General features: G+C 48.5%; 2 protein-coding genes and 1 long non-coding RNA gene across 4 annotated transcripts in view; 1 reads left to right on the top strand and 2 right to left on the bottom strand.

Moving 5' to 3' along the window:
* Nucleotides 1-4,388, top strand: part of DEAF1 (DEAF1 transcription factor) — a 33,499-nt gene extending 29,111 nt beyond the window's left edge. The window contains exon 14 of the transcript XR_007508579.1: nucleotides 2,952-4,388. The gene's annotated coding sequence lies outside the window, so the exon portion shown is untranslated. The remainder of the gene's footprint in view (nucleotides 1-2,951) is intronic.
* DRD4 (dopamine receptor D4) lies at nucleotides 220-14,571 on the bottom strand. Its single transcript, XM_049821288.1, has 4 exons — nucleotides 14,217-14,571; nucleotides 2,185-2,297; nucleotides 1,260-1,807; nucleotides 220-499 (listed from the first exon to the last, which is right to left on the bottom strand). The coding sequence occupies exons 1-4, from the start codon at nucleotides 14,490-14,492 to the stop codon at nucleotides 297-299; spliced, it is 1,140 nt and encodes a 379-aa protein (XP_049677245.1). The 5' UTR covers nucleotides 14,493-14,571; the 3' UTR covers nucleotides 220-296.
* Nucleotides 14,572-15,150: 579 nt separating this feature from the next.
* On the bottom strand, nucleotides 15,151-22,816 carry LOC126047525 (uncharacterized). 2 transcript variants are annotated; one of them, XR_007508586.1, is made up of 3 exons: nucleotides 22,695-22,816; nucleotides 17,303-17,409; nucleotides 15,151-15,261 (listed from the first exon to the last, which is right to left on the bottom strand). It is a non-coding gene; the product is annotated as an uncharacterized LOC126047525 (long non-coding RNA). The 2 variants fall into 2 exon arrangements; XR_007508585.1 differs by having other exon boundaries at nucleotides 17,303-17,412.
* Nucleotides 22,817-23,762: the final 946 nt, after the last annotated feature.

Here is a 23,762-nt window from a genome sequence, read left to right on the forward strand (position 1 = left end):
TGAGAACCGTCCCTGCTGTCCTGTGGTGTCTCTTGCCACTTTTGTCAAGCACCAAGTCTTAAAAAAGGGGCTACGCCTGCAGTTTCCAGTAGGGAGAGTACTGTAGAGAGCTGTATCCACTGGTACTCACCTGTGACTCCTTATTACAAAGAGCTGGGAACCAGCTTCCTCTAGCTGCTGTTCTCCTCCTTCCCTCCTCCCCAACAAAGACAGCAGACCTTAGGCAGAAATAGATCTTTAATGAACTATACAAAAAATAGCCTGGTCGTTCCTTCTCCCCGACAGTTCCGGTGGGCTCAGCAGAACAGATGCAAGACTTTGCGGAAGAAGTTCCTGAACTCCGCGTTGAAAACAGTATAAATGATGGGGTTGAGAGCACTGTTGACATAACCCAGCCAAGTGACAGTGCTGGTGACTTGAGTGGGAATGGCGCAGGACTTGCAGAGAGCCCTGGTAATGTGGACCACAAAAAAAGGTGTCCAGCAGAAGAGGAAAGCACCTGCCAGAAGGACATTAAAGAGAGAAAGTGATGTGAAGGTTAAAAAGGGTTTAATTTAACAAATGCAACCTGGGCCAAACAAGAATGGAGACAGCTCAGAGTGCTTAGGGAAAAAGGAGCAGATGTGCTGACATGTAGAGCTGGGCTTATGCCCAGACAAAAAATTTAGGACATCTTTCTCATCCTGAACGTTGATGAAAAGTCTAAGTTCTGTATTGTTTTGGCTTCACATTTAAGGTATTAGGAGTCACAGGTGTCCCTTGAAGAAAAGCCTGCATTACAAACACCATACATACGTTCTTTCCCAAGAGCGGTGTTTGTTGGCGCTACTCTGTCTCACAGACATACTGAGATGTTCCATGGATAAATGTCCTCTCACAACGAGAGATGGGTACGGCAGGTCTTAAGCCAGAACCAGGCTGTTCAACAGGAACACGGGGAGGGTGGGTGTTAAAACAAGTCCACGCTTGATGGAGAGGGAGGAGGACCAGCGACATGGCACTGGGGAGGTGGAACAAGAGGGAGGTGGCTTTTATCTCACCCTCACCTCCTCCAACAAGGAGGAAGCACAGTTCTCAGCACGACAGCTCTCATCGCTGCCCAAGCACCCGTGCCTGGGCTGCATGGCTGCTGGCAGGGGAGTCAGCGAAGCGTGTGTTTGCTTCGCCAGGTTCAAATGAGTCCTGCCAGACTGAACCGTGCTGTAGGACAACGCAGCATGTTTCCCACCCTTCCCCAACCGTCACCAAGCGCTACTCACCGACAACGACAGGCAGCACCCGCATGGCCTTCCGCTCCCGGCCGTTGATCTTGGCCCGCTTCCGACTGTGTCCTGGGTGTGGGTACTTGAGGTGTGGGTAGGAGACAGTCTGGATCCCATTGTTCATCACATAGTCCCCAGGGTGGTCAGAGCGGGCGTAAGGGTTGCACCCCTCTGTCTCCATTCCGGTCTGCTCTCTCTCAATAAAGGTTGAGGGGTGATACAGCTTCCTGTTGGCCCCGTAGATGCTGCCCCTTAGCTTGGCCTTCCTGGCTTCTTCCCAACGCTTGAGTCCTTGGAACATGGCGCAGTACAGCACCAGCATGACGGGGCAAGGGATGAAGAAGGAGCAGATGGAGGAGTACACGATGTAGTTGTCATCCTCCAGCTGACACAAGTTGGGGTCCCGGTTTGGGACATTGTTGAGGCCAAATATGACTGGGGATGCTACAGCAAAGGCGAATATCCAGGTGGTCGATATAAGGATCAACTGCCGCAGGTCGATTTGTCGCCGGTTGTAGTTCAGTGGGATTGAAACAGCGATAAACCTGCCAATACAGGCCCCAGGTGAGTCAGTCCTAGTATGGTGGTGTCACCACTGGTAACATAAGTGAGTGGTCCCAAAGCTGCTTGCCACTGTCATCCCCCCCATTAATTTACTTCCAAGGCTGGGCTACAACCAGTCTCCCCCAAAGAGGCAGCTCTGGCCTCGCCACACAACTGTGCTTTCAGCTTGGCCACCACAGGGTTGCTGATGGGACAGAAAGCTGGTGATGGGGGAGGAAGGTAGGGCAGAACGCCCTCCTTAAGGGAGACCAGGATCCAGCCTCCCTGCAGGGGATCCTTGCAAGGGTGTGTGTGGAAGCAGCTTGATGCCAGGACACAGCGCTCCCTCCTCTGGTGTGAGGAGGAGGAAGGAACTTACCGATCCACGCTGATAGCACAGAGGTTGAAGATGGAGGCTGTGCACAGCATCACGTCCATGGTCATCAGGGCATCGCACAGCACCGTGCTGAGGGACCACACACCTCCCTGGAACTGAAAAGATCCCCAGGGTCAGCAGATGCCACATCCTTTAAAATGACATGAAACAACTCTGTGCCTGCGTGCCTCAGCCACTCACGTTTTCCTCCAAACAAGCAGCCTGAAGTCGAGCAGCCTGCCTGTGGCACAATACTTCCCTTCCAGCAAAGCAGCGGCACACGAGAATTATCCCTATGCAAGAGCTCACAGCTTGCTTAGGGCTTCGCGGTTTTGACCTGGCTGGAGAATTGAGCCCACAGACCATTAGCACTGCCAAGCAAGTTGTGCTGGGCAAAATAATGGACGCAGGGCAGCCTGCTGCCTTGGGTTAGTGCAGAGTGACAGCCAGCAAGCTCAGAACCCCCAAACTCATCAAACTCACCAACCCAAAATCTCCCGAGTAATGCAGGGCTAAGCATTCACTGCACAGCATCACTAGCTGCCGGTCACTGAGGGAACAGGGAGAGGCTCTTCGACAAGTGACAAAGCACAAAGCTCCTCTTCCATTTTTCATGTCCAAACTGCTCCAACATCCTGTTTGCAGACAATGTCAATAGTTTCTGTGTGTTACACAACTGTTTCATTCTGTCACGCTAAGCACAAGGCCAGCTTCTTGAGACTACGTTCAAGCTAGTCAGACATAATCTCTTGTTCGTTCTCTCTCTACAGTTGCAGGCACCCAGGGCAAAGCAGAAGTGCTGCCAGCGAGAGGATGTGACCAGATGTGTGTCATTGGTTTGTATTACTTGGAAGTGTTGACTCTGCTATACAAAAGATACCAGTCAACAAAAAAATCTATGCTACTGCATCCCAAATAATCCCCAGGAAAAAAAACATTGAAGCCAGAAAATGCCCATGGGTTTGCGGTTTATCAATACCAGCCTGTGGAACAGGAATGTTTGCTCAGCAGTGTGCTGTGAACCCAGCTGTTGGAAAATGGGAATGGAAGGAAAAGCTCAAGGAGCACAGAAATAAGTCAGGATTCATTAAACCCTTCTTCAGCAGGCGGCACCAATTGCTTGTCCAGACTCTCTTGAATCCAAAACTGATGAACTGAATGTCAGCTTCCTTTTCTTGTACCATGACACCTGCCCCTAGGATGAGACCATAAACAGAATTTGTCTATCTAATTTTAGTACAATAAAAAAGGGCGCCTTTTTGTTTTTCCCTGACACTAAAAGAGGGGCTCAAACCCCCACACAGATCAAGCTGAAGTCCTCCATCAGCTGAGAGAAAGAAAGACTCCCTTGTTCCCCCATATCAAACTCATAAAGCTCTGTCATTCCACACGACTCAGAAGGCTACACCACTGTGTGTGATCTGTAAGCACTGATGCCAAATTAAATTCTTGTAAAAAACCACTCAGTTCGAGGCACAACAAACTGAGCCTCTTGTATCTGTTGTAATGACGTCTTGGGCCTGTGTGCCATTTCTGTGAGGAGCAGGGCACAAAGTGGTAGTGCTGGCAGGGAACAGGGAGAGGCAATCTGGTAAGAAATAAGACAAGCTCAGCAAGAAATGCTCAAGCTGAGAAATCGTATTTTGAGATGGTGCTGTTCCTACTAAGCACCAGCCACGTTATGGCTGAAACAGGAGCTAAAGGTACTTCCAGATCTAAAGCTGTCCTCACGTCGTGGCTGGCACATCTGCTCCCAGAGCAGTGCAGCACCTTAGAGCAGGGGCTGGGAGTCGGGGGTTCACAAGAGGCTACTTACACCTTGACTACGGGCACCCTGAGACTCTCTGGTTTTCAGCTGAGTTATTTCTCAGCTGGCGGCATACTCCTTTCATACTCACATTAACACAGAAGCTTGTGGTCACCCTCTGAACAGGCCTATGGCAGAATTTAAGGAGCTGAAGCTGTTGCAAACACCACCACTGGCTCTCAGGACTGCCTCTGCCTGGGGCCAGAAGCCCCCCAGCTCACCTGGCCCCTCCCCGCAGCACTGTTTGCACCAGCCTCACCCAACACCCCAGCACTGCTTCGTGGAGATTTAATGTCCATGCTGATGTGACCTAATTACTGCCAGGTAGGGTCAGAGCACATCCGGGTAGTTCAGTCCCTTTGCAAAAAGCCCCATATATACAGAATATATACATACACACACACACATGCATATATATATTCTTTATATCTATATAGAGTATATAGAATATATTATATAGAATACACACATGTATAAAATTATATACAGTATACATATACTAATAAGCTATATATTATATATTGCTGTAATCGATGTATATACTAAACATGTTTATACATATTGTGCATATATAGAGGCTTTTAAATGTTTTATATATTATATATAATGCAATGGATATAATTTTATACATTATATATAATTTATCCATATATTTCTATATAACAAATGCTATATATGTAATATATGTATATTTCTAAAATATATTTAAAATTATATTTGTTATTAGATTATATACAAATAAACATAAATATAAAATGCCTCTGGGACTTTGCAAAATATCAAACACTATATATACTCTCTATATACTCTTACTATTCTATAAAATATATATTATATATAATAAATACTACTATCACATAATATATATAATTTACTGTATATTTTTATCTCTGTATAATGTGCTATATAAAAATGGTTTTTAATAAATATATGTGAGTCCCAGGGACTTTTTTCTATTTTATATATGTGTAATACATTGCTATACATAGCATTTATCAATATAGTAATATTATGTCTTAGTGCATTAATAGATAACAATATAATATAGAACATCTGTAAATAATGTCTGTACTATATATCCTATATTATGGCAATATGTAGTAAAATACATAAACCATACATAATCTATAGTTATATTTACAAACAAGATACCATACATATATATGAAACTGCTCACCAGCACAGAGAAGTGGCTGAGCTGCTCAGCCCAGCCCGGGAATCCCTCAGCCTGCCGAGCAGTCGGGGAGGGCTGCGCTTGTCCCCCCGACGGACACACGGCTGCCAAACTGAGGACCCCGACCCCCACCACTGCCTTCCTGCATTGGGTCCGTAACAAGTGCTTTGGTACCAGGAAAATATTGACCCACCTGGGGAGGCAGTTGTTAAGAAATGAGAGTGGGGAGCCAAAAAAAAGCAGTTCAGCATCTTAGGAGAGGGAGCAAAATGCCTGGCACCTGGCCTGGGGGCAGCAGAGGAGGTGCCAAGGGTGGGGAGAGGAGCTCAACCTGTGTGCCAGTGCAAACTGAGGAGTGATGGGGTGAAGCCAAGAAGAGAAATAATTAGACTGTCGCTGTATTTGGTTCTAAACCAGGAGGACTAGGGAAAAGGGCTTTAGTTTACTCAAAAGTAACACAAAAGCAAGCCACCCACGGAAGCAGGCGTCACCTCCCAGCACCTGCACACAGGTAAGTCGACTGAGGCTGGAGAACAAACTGGAGGCACATCCTTCCAGGAGATGCCTGCGCTGCGGGAGCGGTGCAGCCATGCCTGGCCGGCCCTGAGCAGCACCGCTCACTGCGGCACACAGCCAGGGTACTTCAGGGGTGAGCCAGGCAGTTCCACTTCTGCTCCACAGCTGCTCTCCCACCTCTCTCCAAAGCAAACCTATAGCAAGCATCGGCCCATGCTCATACAGTCTAGCTTTGCTGACCTCGTGCGCAATTCAGGAAACGGGTATAGATTTGTTCGTGTATAGATGCTAAACAGCAGGTTTTGGTTTTATTCATCCCAGCACACAAAATGGAGCCACATGGGTAACGCTCTCCATGTAACACTGGACAGGTGCAGAAACTCCTGCCAGGAACAGGGGGCAGGCAGCTCTGCAAGGATTAATATCGGGCAGTAATGATGTCATGCACAGGATTATGATTAGTGGAGCTGTAAAGCCAAAGCAGACTCTGAAGAAACTGTTTGGCTATTTTTATATAGCCATCTCCTTGAGAGGTAGCCCCAACCTCCAGGGGAGGGCTGGATTCAGACCTGAATGCCTCATTCAGCCTTTTCTCTAGCACAGATCAACCACCCCAAACTGAATTTGGGAGCTGAATCAGAAAAAACAAAACTCAAATTTTTGCCAAGCTCACTGGGATCCTGACAAGTTCAGTTCCGATTATGAGAGAGAAAATTTGATTCTGGGCTACAGTTTTCAAAACCTGTTTGTGATTTTGGGGCACTAATTGGTTCTGAAAAGGACAAGAGCTCTCAGGCTGCAGCACCTTCAGAGGACACAGCCTTTGCCATGAGATTCAAGGTGGGCACTCAAAAAATGCTACAAACCCTCCCCTTTCCCCACCAACCCCCAGGACTCTGACTTTGGGGAAAGTGATGCCCAGAGGGTTTGAGTGTGGTGGTTAATATGGCCATCCTCACGCATTTAAGGCTCAGACTATATCCTCGCCAGAGCTGTGCAGAGCATGTCACCAGCCTTAAAAAAGTCGTAGCAGGTAGGCTGGCTTGTGGGGTTATATCTGCAGCTTTGTTTTATTTTGTTAAGGGACACAGCTTGCCTATAGAGCATCTGTTTTGCTGCGCAACTAGCTGTCTGTGTCTCCTCAGCTGCAACACAACTGATAGCGCGTCGCTGGAGAAAAACAAGGGGCCTCGCGCTGAAAAAGCACAGAATGCAAAAAAGCTGATGAAAGTGGAGTTGCTCTGGAGCACTTCTTAAGGGTGGCTTGAGCTGTTTATGATCCCTAAAGCTTTACACTGTGTACCTTGATGGGCTAATCTTCTGCAACCTCCTGTAATTAGGTACCACTTAATCACATGACCCAGCAAAACCAGCTATGCCTCTAATCCAAAGTCACTCACCCATCAGAGAGGTTCTTGGCACATTTTGCTAAGGTGGGAAGGCAAGAAACACGGTACAACGGGAAGTCCTCTCCCAGCGTGTCTTGGAGGAAGACGGAAAAGTATATGGGCAAGAAGGGTCATGCTCTGCCCTTAGCTCAACGCTTCATGGCAGACAAGGAATGTTTATAGGAAGGTGATAATGATCACTGCTCTGGACACAAGTCAAACCCCTTTCAAAGTGGTATTCCAGGTGCAGACTGGCTGCTTTGTTTAACTGACCAAGGTTGGCAATGCCAGTAAATTCACATGCAGCCACTGTGGTCTCTCACAAGATACCAGTATCTATCTCACTACAAATGGCACTTATGTTCTGGATCAACCATCATGTGCAGAGGAGGAACAAATCCAGCTGCTTCTTACAAAGAATACAAAGAGGTTTTGGAAAAGATTTTATAGGATGGTGAATGGCAGGAGATGGACTTGACATCCCAAACACCCTTACAGGCTGCCTCCCTAGCTCAGGTCATTTTGATGTCCCTATTCCTAAGCACAGCCCATTTATAACAAAAATCTGCCTTCTTGCAAGCAAGCTTGATGCCAGAAGACCTCTTACACCACCAGTGCTTCTGAGGGCATGAGGCAGGACAGGGCCAAAGGTTTTAGTCTTATTTCCTACAACAGCTCCTGTCTCAGTCCTGCCACATGCTTCTGCACGGCACCACACCACAGCTTCATACCTGCCTCTCTTGCCAGCCCTGCAAAAAGGCTCACTAAAAAGAAGAGTGCACAAAGTGATCCTTCGGTTTTTGGTGGTGATGGCATCTGAAGTAAGATCCTCAGGCAACAGCAGCGTGCAACTGCATGAGGAGATGCCCAGCTGAATTTCCGAACAAGTGCCTGCCTGCCCTCAAGCACATAGCATGGAGACTGGAAGTGCTAATCCTAAGAGCCCAGGCCTGCCGAGAAGGCTACGGCACCAATCAGAAGAGTAATAACCCTTGCAAGTGGGCAAAGTCCAGCATCAGAGTCAAAGAATTGTCCAAATGCCCACAAGAAGCTGACCCTGGGCCTTTTTTTGTGGGCCTTGACGACTGCTACATTCTCCAGAAGACAAAACACAACCTGCAAGGGGAGAGGAAGGAGAGGGAGTGGCACACAAGACAAAAGTGGCCTCACATCCGCTCTAATGTCCTTTCTCTACTTAAATCATTGAGGTCAAGGTTTTTCAAAAATGACAAGCAAGTCTGGTCATCCACCTGAAACATTATGAGGGCCCAAAATTCAAAGACACCTCCCCCCCATTTTTGGTCACTGAAAATAAAATTGTTAGCACTGGTTTATAATTGCTGGCCTGTATCACCTCCTCAGTGCTTTGTGCAGAGACTGGCTCAGACATCAGTCAGGCCTAGAAGAACATCTATTTCCACGAAAGCTGTAAGATTCCAGGAAAGACTAATCTCAAACGCTTCTGCAAAAAGGATGACATGCATTCACAGAGAACCATAGAAAATTTGGAGGGTAGAGGTCTGGTCTCTCATCAGAAGAGCTGCATCACAAGCACATGACATGCTGCAAAAAAAGAGATGTTTCTGCACCAGTGGTACACTGACACCCTGAAAGTTTATGCAGAACAGCATCATCCCCACCAAGAAAACAGCTTCTGTAATTAGTACTGGCTGCTCTATCGCCCTGAGGATCTGTGAGGCAGAGCGCCTGCTTGGAAAGACTCATCTGCCCTGATCTGTAGAAGGAGCCGGGTAAACATGCAGATCTGCTAAAACTGTTTCTTCTTTTTCGTAATCAATTACACAGATCTTAGTGGCAAAGATGTTTACATAACCATGCCTTACATGGCTCCTGCCAACAGCTTCCTGGATCAGACCCCTTTCACAGCTCAGGCACTCAGCGCGGATTAAGGAGAGAGCTGATCAGAGGAATGGTTTGCGGAGCGAGGCAGGTAAGTGGTATGCTCTACAGCGGAGTGTAAGAGTGGAACTTGCTCAGCCTGGCACCTGCCCTAATTGCTGGGAATGCCTCCAGTTAATGAGGACTATATAAACTGATGCTGTGGCTCCTGCCATTGTCACAGAGCCTTTGGGCAGAGGAAGCAGTTAAACACAAAGACAAGCCTTTGTATCCATGCATCTCCCTCCCTGCAGATTTCTAGTGGGCAAAGCCACTCAGAGCCTGATGACATTCTGCAGTACCTCCACAGCACCTTGTAGCTCTGCTTCCTTTTGTGTCCTCACTGTCTCAGGGGAGAACTCCAGTGCTATCAATGCTCCAGGCAGACTGGTATCTTCTCCTGGCCTCTCTTCACACAAAAGCAGGGCTTTGCCCCTGCAGAATTACTGTGGACCTCTGGGAGTGCCCCAGGCCACCTTCTTCCCCCTTGCTTCCCATTATCCTTGTCATCAGAAAGACAAGGCCACTGCAGAAGAGCAGTCTACCTTCCCCATGGATTTTTACCTTTCCATGTCATAGTGCTAATACCTGAGATTCCTGAGCAAGTTGGAGGATAAGTGCCTTCTGCATGTCGGGGCAGCCTGCTCTGTGGTAATTAACAACTGGTAATTAACAACTTATTCAAACATTCTGTGTTTGAATAAGTTCAGTGGAAAGCACTGGGCACATCTGCATCACCACATGGATTGGCATGTGGTTGGCTGCGTACATACTGATACCTGCACATTGGCTCAGTCACCCCTGTGTAGTAGCTAACAAGAAAAATGGCAAACAGCACTAATCCACCTCCACCCAAACCAGCACTCCAAACAGAATGAGGAATTATCAGGGTATGGAAGTTCACCTGTTTTTCTTTAAAGATGGTATATTTCTGCAAAAGAGAAACTGGCGTAAACACTGCCCTGTCAGGAATTCACATCCATAGTCTCAGGAGCTGTTCAGTCTGGAAACAGATGCTTTAAGCCAGTGGAAAGCTGATGTTTCTTCCCTTCCCATCCATAGGGTGCTTCTTGGTTACATCAGGTTGTGGAGAATCAGAACTGACACATGACAGCAACATTTGGATTTATGGAAGACCAGCTTCATAAGATCGGTTTTAACACTCTTTCTCATTAAGGCCCCAAGTGTTAACTTGAGCTACTAAGGTAGGTAAATTTGACAGGACAAATTAATAAAGAAAGAAATAGAGCCTGAAGAACTCCCAACAATGCACAGTGAACAGAAGAGACAAAGATTTAGGACAGGGCAGGAATTGAGGGGAAAAGTTCATCTCTCAGAGAGAAGGCTGGTCTGTGGGGAGAAGAGGTCTACAGGCTTTCCTGCATGCCTGAAGAAAGCCACACAGCTTCAGTTCAGTAGGAGATACTGATTTCCTACACCACTGGCCTCTTTCCGAAAAAAGTTCTCTCAGCCATGGACAGTGCATTTTTATATGTGTTGAGGGAGCCTAATGCAACAGGACCACAACTGGCCAGGAGTAATAGACACCACTCCTGCTCACCATCAGAAAGCCACCACACCACCATGGTGCTTCTCCCATAAGCTGGACGTGTGAGGACAGGACTGGAGAAGGTTTGCATTAGATGGCCCCATTTCCCTGCCTTTCTGCCAAGCTCCAGTTCCAGTTCCAGTCAAGACTGCAGTGATTATGAAATGGTACAGAAATGAAACAGTTGTGACTGCACACGCCAGTTTCTCCCTTGTCTAGAACCTGCTTTCAGCAATCCTCCAAGCCTGCAGGTACAAACAAGGGACATCTAGAGAGAACTAACACACAATTTGGCTTCTTACAGCCAAGACCTCTGAATCCTCACCATGGATTGAGTTTAGCTGTGACAAAAATGCTGGCTCCTTCAGAAGTACAAAAGGAGAGTATGTCTCAACAGATGCTGCTAACACATCAGAATAAACTTTCTTAACAGCTAGAAATAACAGTCAAGATCAAGGCCTCTCCCACTGTGCTCAGGCTTCTGTGAAGAGCAGCAAAGGATAATCCACATCTCACAGGAAGGAATCCTATCCCCACTGAAGCTTGTGGGAGATCTATTGTTTTGTGGGGATGTCAGATGTCACCTCAAAAGTTTAAATCCCTCCACCTGTCTTCTAAAGCCCTGACTGGCAGGGATGTTTCAAAAAACCTAACACAAGAAGTCATCTCACAGGAAAAAACCACAAGCTTCTACTGCTCAGTTGAGGGAGTGGTCAGAGTTTATTGTTCTGTTCCTGCTAAAGAAAAAGCAAAAAACCACCCTCTCAGACAGTTTTCAAGTTTTCCAATAAGCCCTCAAAGTTCACCTTTACTCTGTCGGGAGCTGTACTAAAGTTAAAAAAACCCAACCAAACAAAAAAAACCACACCAAGAATAAAGGTTGAACTGAACACTCCGGACTGTCCATGCCACGTTTTCAGTGGCTAAATGAAATGGTACAGAGTGCCAAGCTGAAATCAAGCTAGTTTTAAACATCAGCAATCACTATACTCTGCACCCCCTGTCCAAGTGTCTGATTCTGATCTACAGTTTTCACTTTTGCCTCCAAGAAAAAAAAAAAAAAAAAACAACACAAAAATTCTGTCCCCTGGCACTGACTCAATGGCTACTCATACTTTTCCTTAGCATATTTCAGAACAAAATGAGCTGCAAATCCGGTACCAACATACAGGAGATTATTAAAAATGAACATGAGCACTATGAGCTCTGAGCCCACAGAGAAACTTCCAGGCATGAAATGGGTACTGCTTCAACACAGACAACAGCCTCAGCTGCCCGACATTTCAAAATCGCATTGCCTGCTCGAGGAGGCTGTGATTGCTGCACAGAGCTGCCTTTCTCTCCATACCTGTACAGTACTTCCCACACCCACTGTGTGTGACCACTGAGTGGGAGAAGTGCAGATCCTGGTGCATGCTCTTTTTACAGGGTCTCTTATGCCTCTGAAAGCCTGCCTTGTTGCAGGAGCTGCAGAAGTTGGAGGGAAAGACAATTCTGTCACATGCCACCTTCATTCCCTGTTGTTTAACATCCTGAGTGCAGAGACATGGAAGAATTACACCACGTAACTGATGTTTATGAACAGCTATGGAAGTGAACACACAAAGTATTGTCATAGCCAAGGCACAGGCTGGACAGCCCAGGTTTTTAAAGCTCACACAGGACTGAACACCCTATTGCCTGAACATCCAGAATTTGTGGGATGTCTATGGTACCCAAGGAAAGCCCCACAATATTAATGCCCAACTGGAAGCATTTTCAGAGGCTCCCCAGACTATGTTAACCCGCATTTTATATATACCAGCAAAACACAAGCCTGCAGGCTAGAGGAAACCACACTGGTGATGTGTGTGTCTGCCCACAGAATCAGGAACTGGAGGCATGGAGAGATGACAGAAAGAGCAAGGAAAAAAAGGGAATCCCAACTAGCAAAAAGTAGCTGGGAGGAATGATGAAGACAGAGGCTTTCTAACCACCAAAAGAGAGTTAACGAGGGGAAAACAAAAGCACCGAACCCAAACAGCACGGGGGTGGGAGGGCTCCTGTCAGTGCAGTGGAAAGAGAGAGGGGAATTTAATGCTTCTGTTTTTCACTGGTTCTTCTATGGGTCCCCAGATGAACCTGCCCCTCCAGAACACCTCTCTCTCCAGAGAGGTCACAATGTCCTGCAAAATCCTAGGACGAGGTAGAGAGGCTAAAAGCATCCTAAGCCCTAATCTGCAGCCTGCCTTGCTTAAGAAAGTATAGGCCCATTCCAGTCAGGTGCTGAGCAGCAGCCCTGGCATGGGAAAGAAGGGGACATGCTAAGGCCTGAACACTGCTGGTATGCTCTTATGTTAGCCTTCAAGGATGGGAACACCATTCAGTCTCACTCATGGGGACAACCCCTTTCGTTCCCTGAGGAAGCACTTAAGCTGCCATGTTACAAATCATGTGGCTACCAGAAAACGCAAGGTTTGTCTGCCACACACATACCCCCCCACCCCCAGTCCCCAGACTACAGCTTGCTGGGGCTGCTCACTGTGCACAAAGTTCCGTGCTGGTTCTCCCCACATCTGGAAAGAAGAGGCCTCCTCTTTCTTCCACACCACCAGCTATCGCAAGGAGAGGTGCAAAACAACCGTGGGTGCTTTCACCCACTTGATCAGGGAAAGAGCCACTGGCTGGTACTAACAGGCAGGCTCTAGTGAGCCTCCTCACCCCAGTCCAACAAATCCCCCCTGCAATCACAAAGCATTATCAATCCTCTGGCAGTAGACATTTATCTCCCTGTCACAGACAGGCAGAGCAAGAGATGCAAAAGCACTCAACCTCAGGAGCTCCTGTTTTTCTTTCCCTCCGCTGTCAGTCTATTGGAGGTGAACAGGTTTTGGAGGTGAACAGAAAACCTGACCCAAAGCCCCCCAGGGAGGCTGTCCATGACCACCATTGCACAGAGGATCAGCTCTATACGAACCAGAGAACCTGCCAGGAGTCCTGAAGAAAGCCGGCCAAAGCCACCTTGATGTAGGGTGACCAAATCCCATCTAGCTCCCTAAAAAGACAACTTCCTCTACTCAACTCCGCACGGAAACCCGTTTCCTGGCTAAAGATCTCCCTTATCACCAAAACCTGCTCCCCTTACGCCAGACAGAGCACAGCACAGGAGCTCGCTATCCCTTCCTATAACCACTTGCTGGTGGCAACCTGGAAAGCGTGCAACACAAGGGCTCCCCAGAGGTGCTGGCCCGGCCCGGGGCTCACACCCCAGTGCACCTCCACTCGGTGCATTTGCAGCTCGGTAATCGCCCGGGAGGACGACGCGTGAGCCCACGAACTTGCCCTAAACCGGCTGCCGCTACCATCACTCGCGGTCCTGCAGCGGTTTTGCGCTGCAGGCAGCCAGCGATGCCAGGGGAGACTCGGAGAGAAAAGCCGCCGTGGTTCGAAAGCGGCACAAGCATCCCTGCAGCGGAATGGGGGGACGGAGCAAGGGGGGCAGGGGCTGTCCCCGCGGGCTGGACGGCGGCGGTGGCACTCCGGAACCGGAGAGATGGAGGTGGGGAACAAAGGCGGAGAGGCGCTTTATCCCTCGGTACCTGGTCTCCTGCCGATCCCACCCCGCAGCCCTGGAAACTTTCGGGATCCCCGGGCACAGAAGCCACAACCGCCAGTCCCACCGGTGCCCCCGCAGCCCTCCCCTCCCACCCCTGGCAGCCTCACCTCGGAGTAGACGTAGAGGGGCAGGACGAGGAGGGCGAGCAGCAGGTCGGCGACGGCGAGGCTGACGATGAAGTAGTTGGTGGTGGTCTTCAGCGCCCGCTCCGTGCAGACGCTGAGACACACCAGCCCGTTGCCGCCCACGATGAGCAGGATGAGGACGATGCCCAGCACCAGGGCGGCGACGTTGTGGCCGCCCGCCGGCGCCGGTGGCGGCGGTGGCGGCGGTGACAGGGCGGTGCCGTTGCACGGAGCGGCCCCGGTGCTGCCGTTCCCCATGGCGCCGCGCCGCTGCCCGGGCAGCCCGGCTCATGGGAGCTCCCTCGCCGCAGGTGCCCGGTTCGGTTCCCGCCGCCGCCGGCCGCGCTCAGCGCCCGCGGCGAGCCTCCGGCGGCGGGCCGACCGGCCCCAAACTTTCTGCGCGGCGGGGAGGAGCCTCCGCCGCCGTGAGGCAGCCCCCACCGACTGCGGCCCCCGCCGCTCCAACTGGGTCACAAGCGGCTTACGGGGGGGCGGCGGCGGCGGCGGCGGCGGGGGGGGACAGGCTCCCGGTGTCCCGTCGCCGTCCCCCCTCAGCCCCCCCCCCCCCCACGATGAGCCCCGGGGGAGCTGCCGCCGCGGGGGACCCTCAGCCGCTCCCGGTCCGGAGGTGAGGAGGGTCGCGTCGTGGAGGGTCGTCCAGCCCTGGAGGGGCCCCCCCTCCCCGGCCCCGGCTCCGCCTTGGGGGATGCTCTTCGTGGGACCAAGCCCTGCTGGTCTTCCACTGGCCGAGGCGAGTGCTGTGCGCCCGGGGCTTTACCGAAAAGAAGCCGGGGATTAACGCCTTGCCCTTCACTGCCTGACTTACCCCAGCCTCCACCTCCGGCAGAGTCGTCTCCTTCTCCCAGGATTAGGCTTCGCGTTGCCTCTTGAGCAGGAGGAAGAGAACAAGTGTGCACTGGCACAGCTAACATTTCTTCTTTGAGGAACCACCCTCCTCCAGGTACAACAGCAGTCGGTTGGTATTCCGTGTTCGGTGCTTCCCGCCCCAAAGCAGCCGTCAGTCGCTCTGTGAGTGGTAAAGAAACAGCACAACATTTATTTCAAAGCTGAAAACCGACCATAAAACCAAAAGACTTTGCAGTGAAATGTTTTAGGGTTGGCTTGTTTGACGTTTTTTTTCCCCCCCTTTGGTTTTATGTTTTATTCTTCTATTTGGGCTTATGATTTGCTTGACTTTTTTGCATGGCACGTGCTGGGCCATTGAGTGACTCCTATTGCAAAAGTGGCATAGGAGGAAGATAAAAACCAAGAACTGGGTCTCCTACAGTGAGATTTCTATACGTTGGACATAATGTCTTCCTTGGCTTGAGCCTGACTGCACGTACCTGACTTGGAAACAGCAGAGGCACTGGCCGCACAAGCACTGTATTGCAAATGTTGTAGTAGACCAAAGGACTCTTGGGTCTTGGCTGGACCCTCGCTAATAGGGAAAAAAACCAAGAGGTCAGCAAGTGTTTAGAGTAAAAGGTTGTTTTAAGTCAGCTTGACCTAAGGTATATTCCTCAGGAGACTCAAAGCAGTAACATGAACAGTAATTAGAGAAATTGGTGTAGTTATCTTTGATCTCCAAGAGCATCTGAAGGACTCCAGATGTCCAGGAAGTCTCCAGAAGTCCAGAAAATGGCAAACACTGCCTATTTTTAAATGGAGAGAGACAAAAAATCAGGGCACTAAAGAGCAACCTGAGTTGCTCCAATCCCTAGAAAGCAACAGAGCTTGTTCATTTCCGTGCTAGACCTAGGAGCACTTGTAGATATGGGGATAAATAGTAAATATCACGTATCTTGACTTTAGCACTGGCTGCAGTCTCACATGGCATTCTCTTAAGCAATGTAAAAGGAAAGACTAGGTGTAAATATTATAGTTTGGGTGACTAACTGGAAAATTGTATTCCAAGAGCTGTGCAGAATCTGGTAATATTTAGTGTTTACATAATTGACCTGAGTGAAGGTCCAGAGAGTCCACTAATTAAATTTGAAGATACCACCAGGACAGGAAGGGCTGCGAGAATCTTGGAGCACAGAGTAAGAATTCAAAATGGTCACTGCACTCACCTCTGCACAGATGGAAATGAGCTCGGTGCAGTCTAGCAGAGATGGAGCCTGAGGCTCGGGAAGGACAGGGGAGCTGTGACCCTCCTTATTTCTAGCCCAGATGGCTTGGAAGATGTGGGACCTGATCCAGACTCAGTGGGCATCTTTCCAGCTGTGCTACCAAAGCTCAGATCAGATGTTAAAGGCCATCTAACCATTCAGATCAGCCTGGTGTTTATGGAAGGCAGGGGGAAGATAAGACATAGCAGGAAAGGGTCATTTACACTACAGGGAGGGGGAAATTACATTATTGGCAGCTTTTTATAAGATGAGAAGCTTCTCAGAGCTGTTTATAGGCTCCGGCTATCAGAATTTCATCTAATTTATTAAGAGACTTCTGGAAGAAATCCTCTCTCCAACCCCCTGCCACTGTTCCCCCCAATTCCCTTACACTTTTTTGAAAAAAGGACATGATTAACCCTCAGCATGTGCAGCATGGAAAAGCCAGAGCCCTGTTTTCAGCCATGGGGACGTAGTCAGATGTAGGTACCGTCCTTTTCCTGGAGTGGATTAACAGCAGTTGATCCACACCGTCTGTTTTACCCAGCTGCTTCAGGCTCCCCAATTTCATACATGAGTAAGAGAAGATTGCTTTGGTTTAAGCACTTTGCTGGCAAACCAGCTTGCCAAAAACTGCCTCCAGAGGTGTGGCTTCCAAGTCTTTTCTAAAGCCAGCAAGAATGCCAACCCTTTAGTACCTGCTGAGTTGTATTACCCCTCTCTCCCATCCCCAGTGAAGGTTTGCCATCCTCACATTGATTCCAATACCCATGGATTTGTCTAGTCATCTCCCTCTTCCAGCTGACCCAGCTTTGACATGCACTTAAATCACTATGCAAAGACCAAGCTCAGTCCTACATAGCACAGGAGAGACACTTCCATCTGCCCTGAATGGGACCAGATCTTTCTCCAAATCTGGCTTTCTCAGCCACCAGCACTGGAGTGGGTACTCACACGCCTTCTGCTCTGCCTGTATTTCTGCATTTCTTCAGGAACAGTTTGTGTTGGACTCAGGTGGGCACAAGCATGGCTGCACATCTGTCAGGTTAAGAGTTCCTCATCTGCTGTGAAGTTCAAACAAGGAAGATATATGTTATCCCATGCAGTAAACTGGCACAAAACTACCCCACCAGTGTTTTTTAAGCCCATATGTCTTGACAGTATGAGTTTACTCAGTGTTTTCTATACCTGGTCACAGCCTTTCTGGTCTGGTGGTTGGTCCCTAAAACCTAACTGCTGGCACACTTGCTGCTGTCACAGCCTTCACTCAGCGAGGAGCTGATACAGCGGAACCACTTTTACTAGAGCCCTTTTACTCCAAGAAATCAACTCAAATTAGCCAAAGGAGGCCCTGAAGTGCATTAATGAAACCGCACTGAAACCCTATGTGGACAGAATACCCTTAATTTATTTATGTTTAAACTACCTGAGCAGCAAAAAGAGCAGGATCGAATTGTGACTACAGGCTTTCTGCCTTCCCACAGGGATTAATGCCATTTTTCTAATCCACTTTAACAGTTAATTTATATTAATTATCTTGATGTTCCCTGTGGGTTAGTGCAGAATGACTCTTAATTCTCAGCGTGGAAGCCCTTATTCCAGACTAACAGTGCCTTAATCCTAAACTAGTTTAACCCTGATGTGGATTAAACTAATGTGAAATAAGGCTTTTGACTTCCAAAAAAGAGCAGCCATGCAAAGCACTAATTAGGACAACTCTTCCATTGCAAACTCACAGGCTACAGTAATCCTTGCTCACTGGTGCCGAGTCTCATGGCTCCTCTGTGTCTGCCTGCTGCCACTCTGCCCGTAGTGCATCCCTTGGCAGTACAGTGGTTGTAAACCACATCCTGCTAGGCCAGCGCCTAGCTGGCCAACTAGCCTGAGCCAACTGATTTGGCTTTGCTGTGTGGCAGTGTCTCCAGGGGAGCAGTGAATCCTGGAGAGCAAAGGCTAGCAGAAAAGCACCCTTTTTTTCTGCTGGCAGGTATAAGCATTAGACACAATCCCTTTCTTGGATGAGAGGAACTGTCCTCCTAGCAGAGGAGAAGGAGGGTCTGTAATACATCAATATAGCCAAAGAAGTCATCTCATGTCACTGCAAGGAAAAAAAGGTGACAAAGGACAGAGTCATTGGTGACCCTTGTGGAAAGCAAGAGGAGTTATATGTCAAAGTGATGGACAGTGAATGCTTAAAAGCACCTTTGGAAAGTGTCTGTCAGTGCTTTTGAACAACCCTTTTTTGCTTGGGTGCACAGCTTGCAGAGTGTCCTGGTTCCCTTGTCACACTGTGACAGCCTGCTGGCTCAGAGCAGGTGGAAGGAGAGGCTGTGAAAGCCACGCGTAGCTGCTCTTTTTGTCAGAAAAAAAATATCTTTTATTCTGTCCTAAGTAGGTGCTATGAAGGAGACAAGGTATGAACAGCAGCACCTTCTGCTAGCATGGACACCCCAGCCTCACATAAGACCACGCCATATATATATATATATATATATATATATATATAAGTTTCCCCCTTACAGACTGGCAGACTGGTCCCCCAGCCACTCCATCAAAGAAATGTCTGTTCATACACAAGGGATGGAGTCTCTATATTAAGCCCGTATCAGTGCTTGTCAAATACGGGGAAATGAGACTCTGGTACCCAGTACCTCTTAGGACCTCTGCCTTTCCTTCTGTGCCATGCATCTGCGACCGCAGCCTGTGGCATAGAAAGACTTTGCTAGCGAGCGCAATGTCACTGTCACTGCCCTCCAGCCACCTACAAACTCCTCAGCTGCCAGAGACCACGTCATGGCAGCACCAGGAAAGCACCCGTTTCTTAGGCAAACCAACAAAACAGTGGGAGATCTGCCTTTTCAGTGTGTTTTGGGGTGTGTTTTTTAAAAGAAACTCAGGAAAAGGAGCAGTGCGGTTGGTTTTCAGCAAGGCTTTGCTTGCTGAAAGTGGCTGCAGTGGAGCTAGTGCACAACAGCCAGCCAAGGAGCCTGGAGGAGTCCCCCAGAGACCCCCCCAGGATGAGTTAATGGAGGATTTGATTGAGAGCCAGCTCAAAGGATCAGGAAGGTCGCAAAGTGAGATATCTGTCAGAGTCTCCCAAAAGAGAAGGAACTTTTATCGCTGTAGTTCTTCACACTTGAGGCACTGAATTTTTAAATAGAGAAGGAGAGCAAAACTACCTGCCAAAGTTTCAGCACAGATACACCTAAACTCAACTGTTGAATAGTACCCTGATAGCTGGGCAACAGATCACTGGGGCTATCTTCAGGTTCAGAACAAAGGGAGGAAAATAAAGAGCTTTTAAGGCCAATCCTGTTCCTTTTATTTGACATATTTAGCTGAGCAATTCTCTGTGAAAGTATCACCTGAGCAGCAAAGCCATCCTGCTTTACAATCTGCCTGTAATGCATTTCCAAGAAAAGAGGCAAACGCAGCATCCTGCCATTCAGGTTAACCTTTGCAAGAGAGGCACAAGGATGGCACATCTCTCTTGGCTTTCCAGACTCTCCGAGTCCCCCTCCAAGAAGCTGCAGGGATTTATGTCACACTGAATAGATCTTTTGACATTTAACATTCTGGCAAGTTATTATAAATCCACGTAAGATGTAAAAACTCATGCATTTTTAATGGTGATTAGCTGTGGGGATAAAACTACAGGGAAAATGGCTGGATTTTCCATCTCTGTTATCTTAGAGTCAAAACTAGATGTTTTTGTGGATGCCAGGTTTCAGACTAAGCCGCATAATTGATCTCACGCAGGGGTAACCTGGTGAAATAAAAGGGTTTGTGTCATAAGGCAGATCAAATTAATATACTTCAAGAGCCCCTACTGGTTTTAAAACACCAGTGAGCTTATTAGAGCCACTTGTTAAGAAAAACCTCCTGGGGAGGAGGAGAAGTGCAAGGCAACACAGGCAGGGAAAGGCATGCCTGTGAGCAGCAAGCACCTATAATGCACATCCTTCCACCCTCATCTTCGCAAAGCCTGTTGTTGTTCACCTGGAAGGGATGTCCTTTCAGGTCCCTGACAAAGTCCAAAAAGGGATGCAGCCGAAACGAAGCCTAAGCAGCTGTGTAGCTGTCAGGAGTTACTGTGCTCATTGTTGGCACTGCACACCTGGAACAGCTGGCCAAGCCTGCCTGCAAGCCAGGACACAGACCATGTCGTCCTTATAATTAAAATTAATTCCCTGAAGTGCTTTCTCCTCTTCCTCAGACACAGCAAACAGCTGGAGGCTAAGATTATGGATGCTGATGCCAATTAGAGCTGTGATAAGGCCAGACGCATGGGGAGCATTAGCACACAGCTCTGCTGGGGAGAGATGGCACTTGGAGCTCCTCTGTGTCAAGGTACAAGGTAGCTTCCAGCCGGGCAAAGAGCAATGCCAGGCTGTGAGGGCAAGGATGGCCAGTCCTGTACTGTCATGTCCGTGCAGTGTTATGCGTTGTCTCATCCATGCATCCCACACTATGGAGGCTACCTGGAGACAGGCAGAGTGCACCCACTTTGGCAGTCCTCAAAGGAGATTTGGAGGAAGGCCCATAGAGTGTAAAAGAACAGCAAGTGATTGATGGGGGCGGAAGCTTGTCTTTGCAGGTCTTTAAAAAGCTCTTTGTTCTTCCTTGGTGACAGAGAGACATCCATGATACATGCATAGGTTGGGAAAACAGAGTTCCTCCCTTCCTGTAAAAACTAGACTGCCCTGAGTCTGGCTTTTGCTTTTCTGGGTCACAGTGCCAGCCATGGTAAAAACAACCCTTTTTTCTCTCTACCATGTCCATTCCCAAGCAGGGAGGAAGATTTGCTTGCAGGAGGGAAGTGCCTCACAGCAGCCCTTCCAAACTCAAGGCTGTCTCCTGCTTGCTGCAGGTGTGCTTGCTCAGGGGAGCAGTGTCTGCAGGATGAGCCTGGCTCAGCCCCAGCATCCCCAGGCAGAGCTTCTCTAGGAAGGTGAACTTGTACCCTTAGGGGACCCTCTGCCTTAGCACCCATCCCTTCTCCAGAGCAGGGGGTTAAGAGGTGTTCTGGCTTGCTTCCAAAGCATCTCTCATCCCATATGATGGAGAGCCAAGGCACTCTGCCAGCACCGAAGGTACCACTCATGCACCAGTGGGGTACTTTTCCCTTTTCTCTTCCCAATTCTTAGCAAAATATTTTAAGATTTTTGTTTTTTCCAGTGTGAGCCAAACACCTAATATTTTTCTTAATCTCTTCTTTCAAAGGAGCTGGGGTTTACTGCAGATTTTGCCCAAGGGTTTGGCTGGAAGCAGATACAACTTTGATCAAAATGACTGAGGTCTGCTCTAGCACAGCCCAGAGCTCCTAACACAAAGGTTTTGCTGTCCTTGCCCCTGGGTAGTGCTGCCAAACATGGAGATAACTAGCATGTCCAGCATCATCCCTCCAGATTTCAGAGCAAGTGTGCACACTTTCAGGAATCCGGCATTTTATGCTTTTGGCCCCCGCATCTTAACTTTCTTTTTAAACTGGTGCAAATCCAGAAAGGTGGCAAATGTTGCAGCAAAGCACAACACATCTCCCACCTGCCTTGTTGGACTCAGCTGCCCAGCCAAACAAAGCAGAGGAGAGCATAGGCAATCTAAGAAAACCCCAGAGCAGCTCAGGAGCTGAGCACTATATAGGCAGATAGACAGCCAGACATGCACATCCTAAATCCAGACACTTCCTTTGCTTAGAGTAATTTGCCCCTTGCTGAATCACATGCTGCCATGGAGGGATGTGTAGCCTCAAATACAGGGCTCTCCCATTCCAAGGCTGGGACTTGAATGAAACCCAGATATCTTGTCATATTGGGCATGGAGAGATGCATACTCCCTGCTCTCAGAGTGAGCCTTATAGAGAGTGATATAGCCCATTTGCACACACAGAGGCACTGGGATGCCAGCAAAAGAGAGTAAACATGGCTTTTCCCTCTGTTTTGTGCATTGCTTTAAGCACAAACCTCTAAAAGAGGCTATGAGGGGCTGGCATGCTTCTGTGACACTGGGTTTATTCAAAGACAAGGATTGCTTCCTACCCTGTTCAGGGTTTGGGAATAGCAACTGAGTCCACTTTGGGGCTTGGGAATGGGGTAGGCATTTTTCTGAGGTCCCACGACCATATGGGACTGTGATTTTCCTTCTCCTTTCGTCTCCCAAGCCCACCTACAGCTGCCCCTGCTCACCCCTTCCTCTCATCCCACTCTTCCCTTTTGCAGCCAAAATTATGGAATCAGGTGGTAAAGATTAAAACCACTCCTGAAACCATCCTGTGCAAGAAAGGAGCATTTAGAAGGCTAATTCTTCCAATCCCCTTATTCCAGTTAGGATCCTTTCTGTTACAGACCTGGAAGTGGTACAAGAAAATTACTCCAATCTGCTCTCAGTAGATAGCAGCGTCACGGTCGGCTCCTTGGCATGGGAAAGGCTCATCTGCAAACATACAAGAGAAAATCCCCACTACATACATGGACTCACACACATACATATGAAGAAAGAAAAAAAAGAATGGGCGAGGTAGAAGTTCCTGAACACCCCATAAGCTGATTAAAGGGTATTTTACTTTTACGTAGGAAGGATTTAGCCATGCAGTTCCTAGTACCATCTGACCTCAATAAACTTCCATGCGATCGGCAGGTGCCGCCAATGGAGAGGGTCACAGCCTGTGCCTGGGCTCCTCGAAGGCCAGCTGCACCTAGACAGCTTCATCAGGACTTGTAACACCATTGACTGACATGTGTGGTGGATGAAATGGTCCTTTCCCAACCTTCTCAGCCTGTCTTGACCCTTGTGCACTTAACCATCTCAAAGCCATGAACCTCAAAGAGAGCAGTGCAGAGGATGTAGGAGCATTTTGGGATGTGCATTTTGGCCAGTCAAGGTGTCTTTTCTTGAGCAGCCCCAGCAGATCCTGCATTGCTGCAGTAATACAGCTGGGGTCTGGACTGTGGACAAGCTGGCAAGGGATGCTACCTTGTAAGGGTTGCCCTGGATAAACAGCAACCCCAAGGGCTGGATGGGCTTTCCTGGTCCAAGGCAGGAGCAACAATGTCCCCATGACACAGTAGCAGCATTTATGCAGCCTGTTCTTAAAGCTCTCTGGAGGTGCAGTCTGAATGCATCCACACGGCTCCTCCAGCCAGAAAATCTTTTCTGATCTCCTGTATCAATTTCTTTGAAGTGTGAATGGGAATGTCTCCCTTTCAAAATGCAGAATGACCCCCCCAAGCTCTGTGTGCTGATTTTTGAGAGTCTGCCTGCACCCTTCTTGTGGTGTGGGGCCAGGATACCTAGCTATATGATGAAAACCTCTTTTTCAAAATGCAGTTTCTTCTCTTTTCCTCCAATATAGAAAAAGGCCAGGCTTGTGTGCTCCTCTTAAATATAGCCAATTTGGGGGCTAATACATTTAACA

The sequence above is a fragment of the Accipiter gentilis genome, chromosome 17 (genome assembly GCF_929443795.1).
Source record: "Accipiter gentilis chromosome 17, bAccGen1.1, whole genome shotgun sequence".
In the NCBI taxonomy this organism is placed as follows: domain Eukaryota; kingdom Metazoa; phylum Chordata; class Aves; order Accipitriformes; family Accipitridae; genus Astur; species Astur gentilis.

Coding starts and splice junctions, on each gene's coding strand:
- DRD4 (XM_049821288.1), bottom strand. CDS start 14,492: ATGGGGAACGGCAGCACCGGGGCCGCTCCGTGCAACGGCACCGCCCTG. Junction 2,298..14,216: donor CCCTCTACGTCTACTCCGAG/GTGAGGCTGCCA, acceptor GGATCTTTTCAG/TTCCAGGGAGGTGTGTGGTC. Junction 500..1,259: donor GGTGCTGCCTGTCGTTGTCG/GTGAGTAGCGCT, acceptor TCCTTCTGGCAG/GTGCTTTCCTCTTCTGCTGG.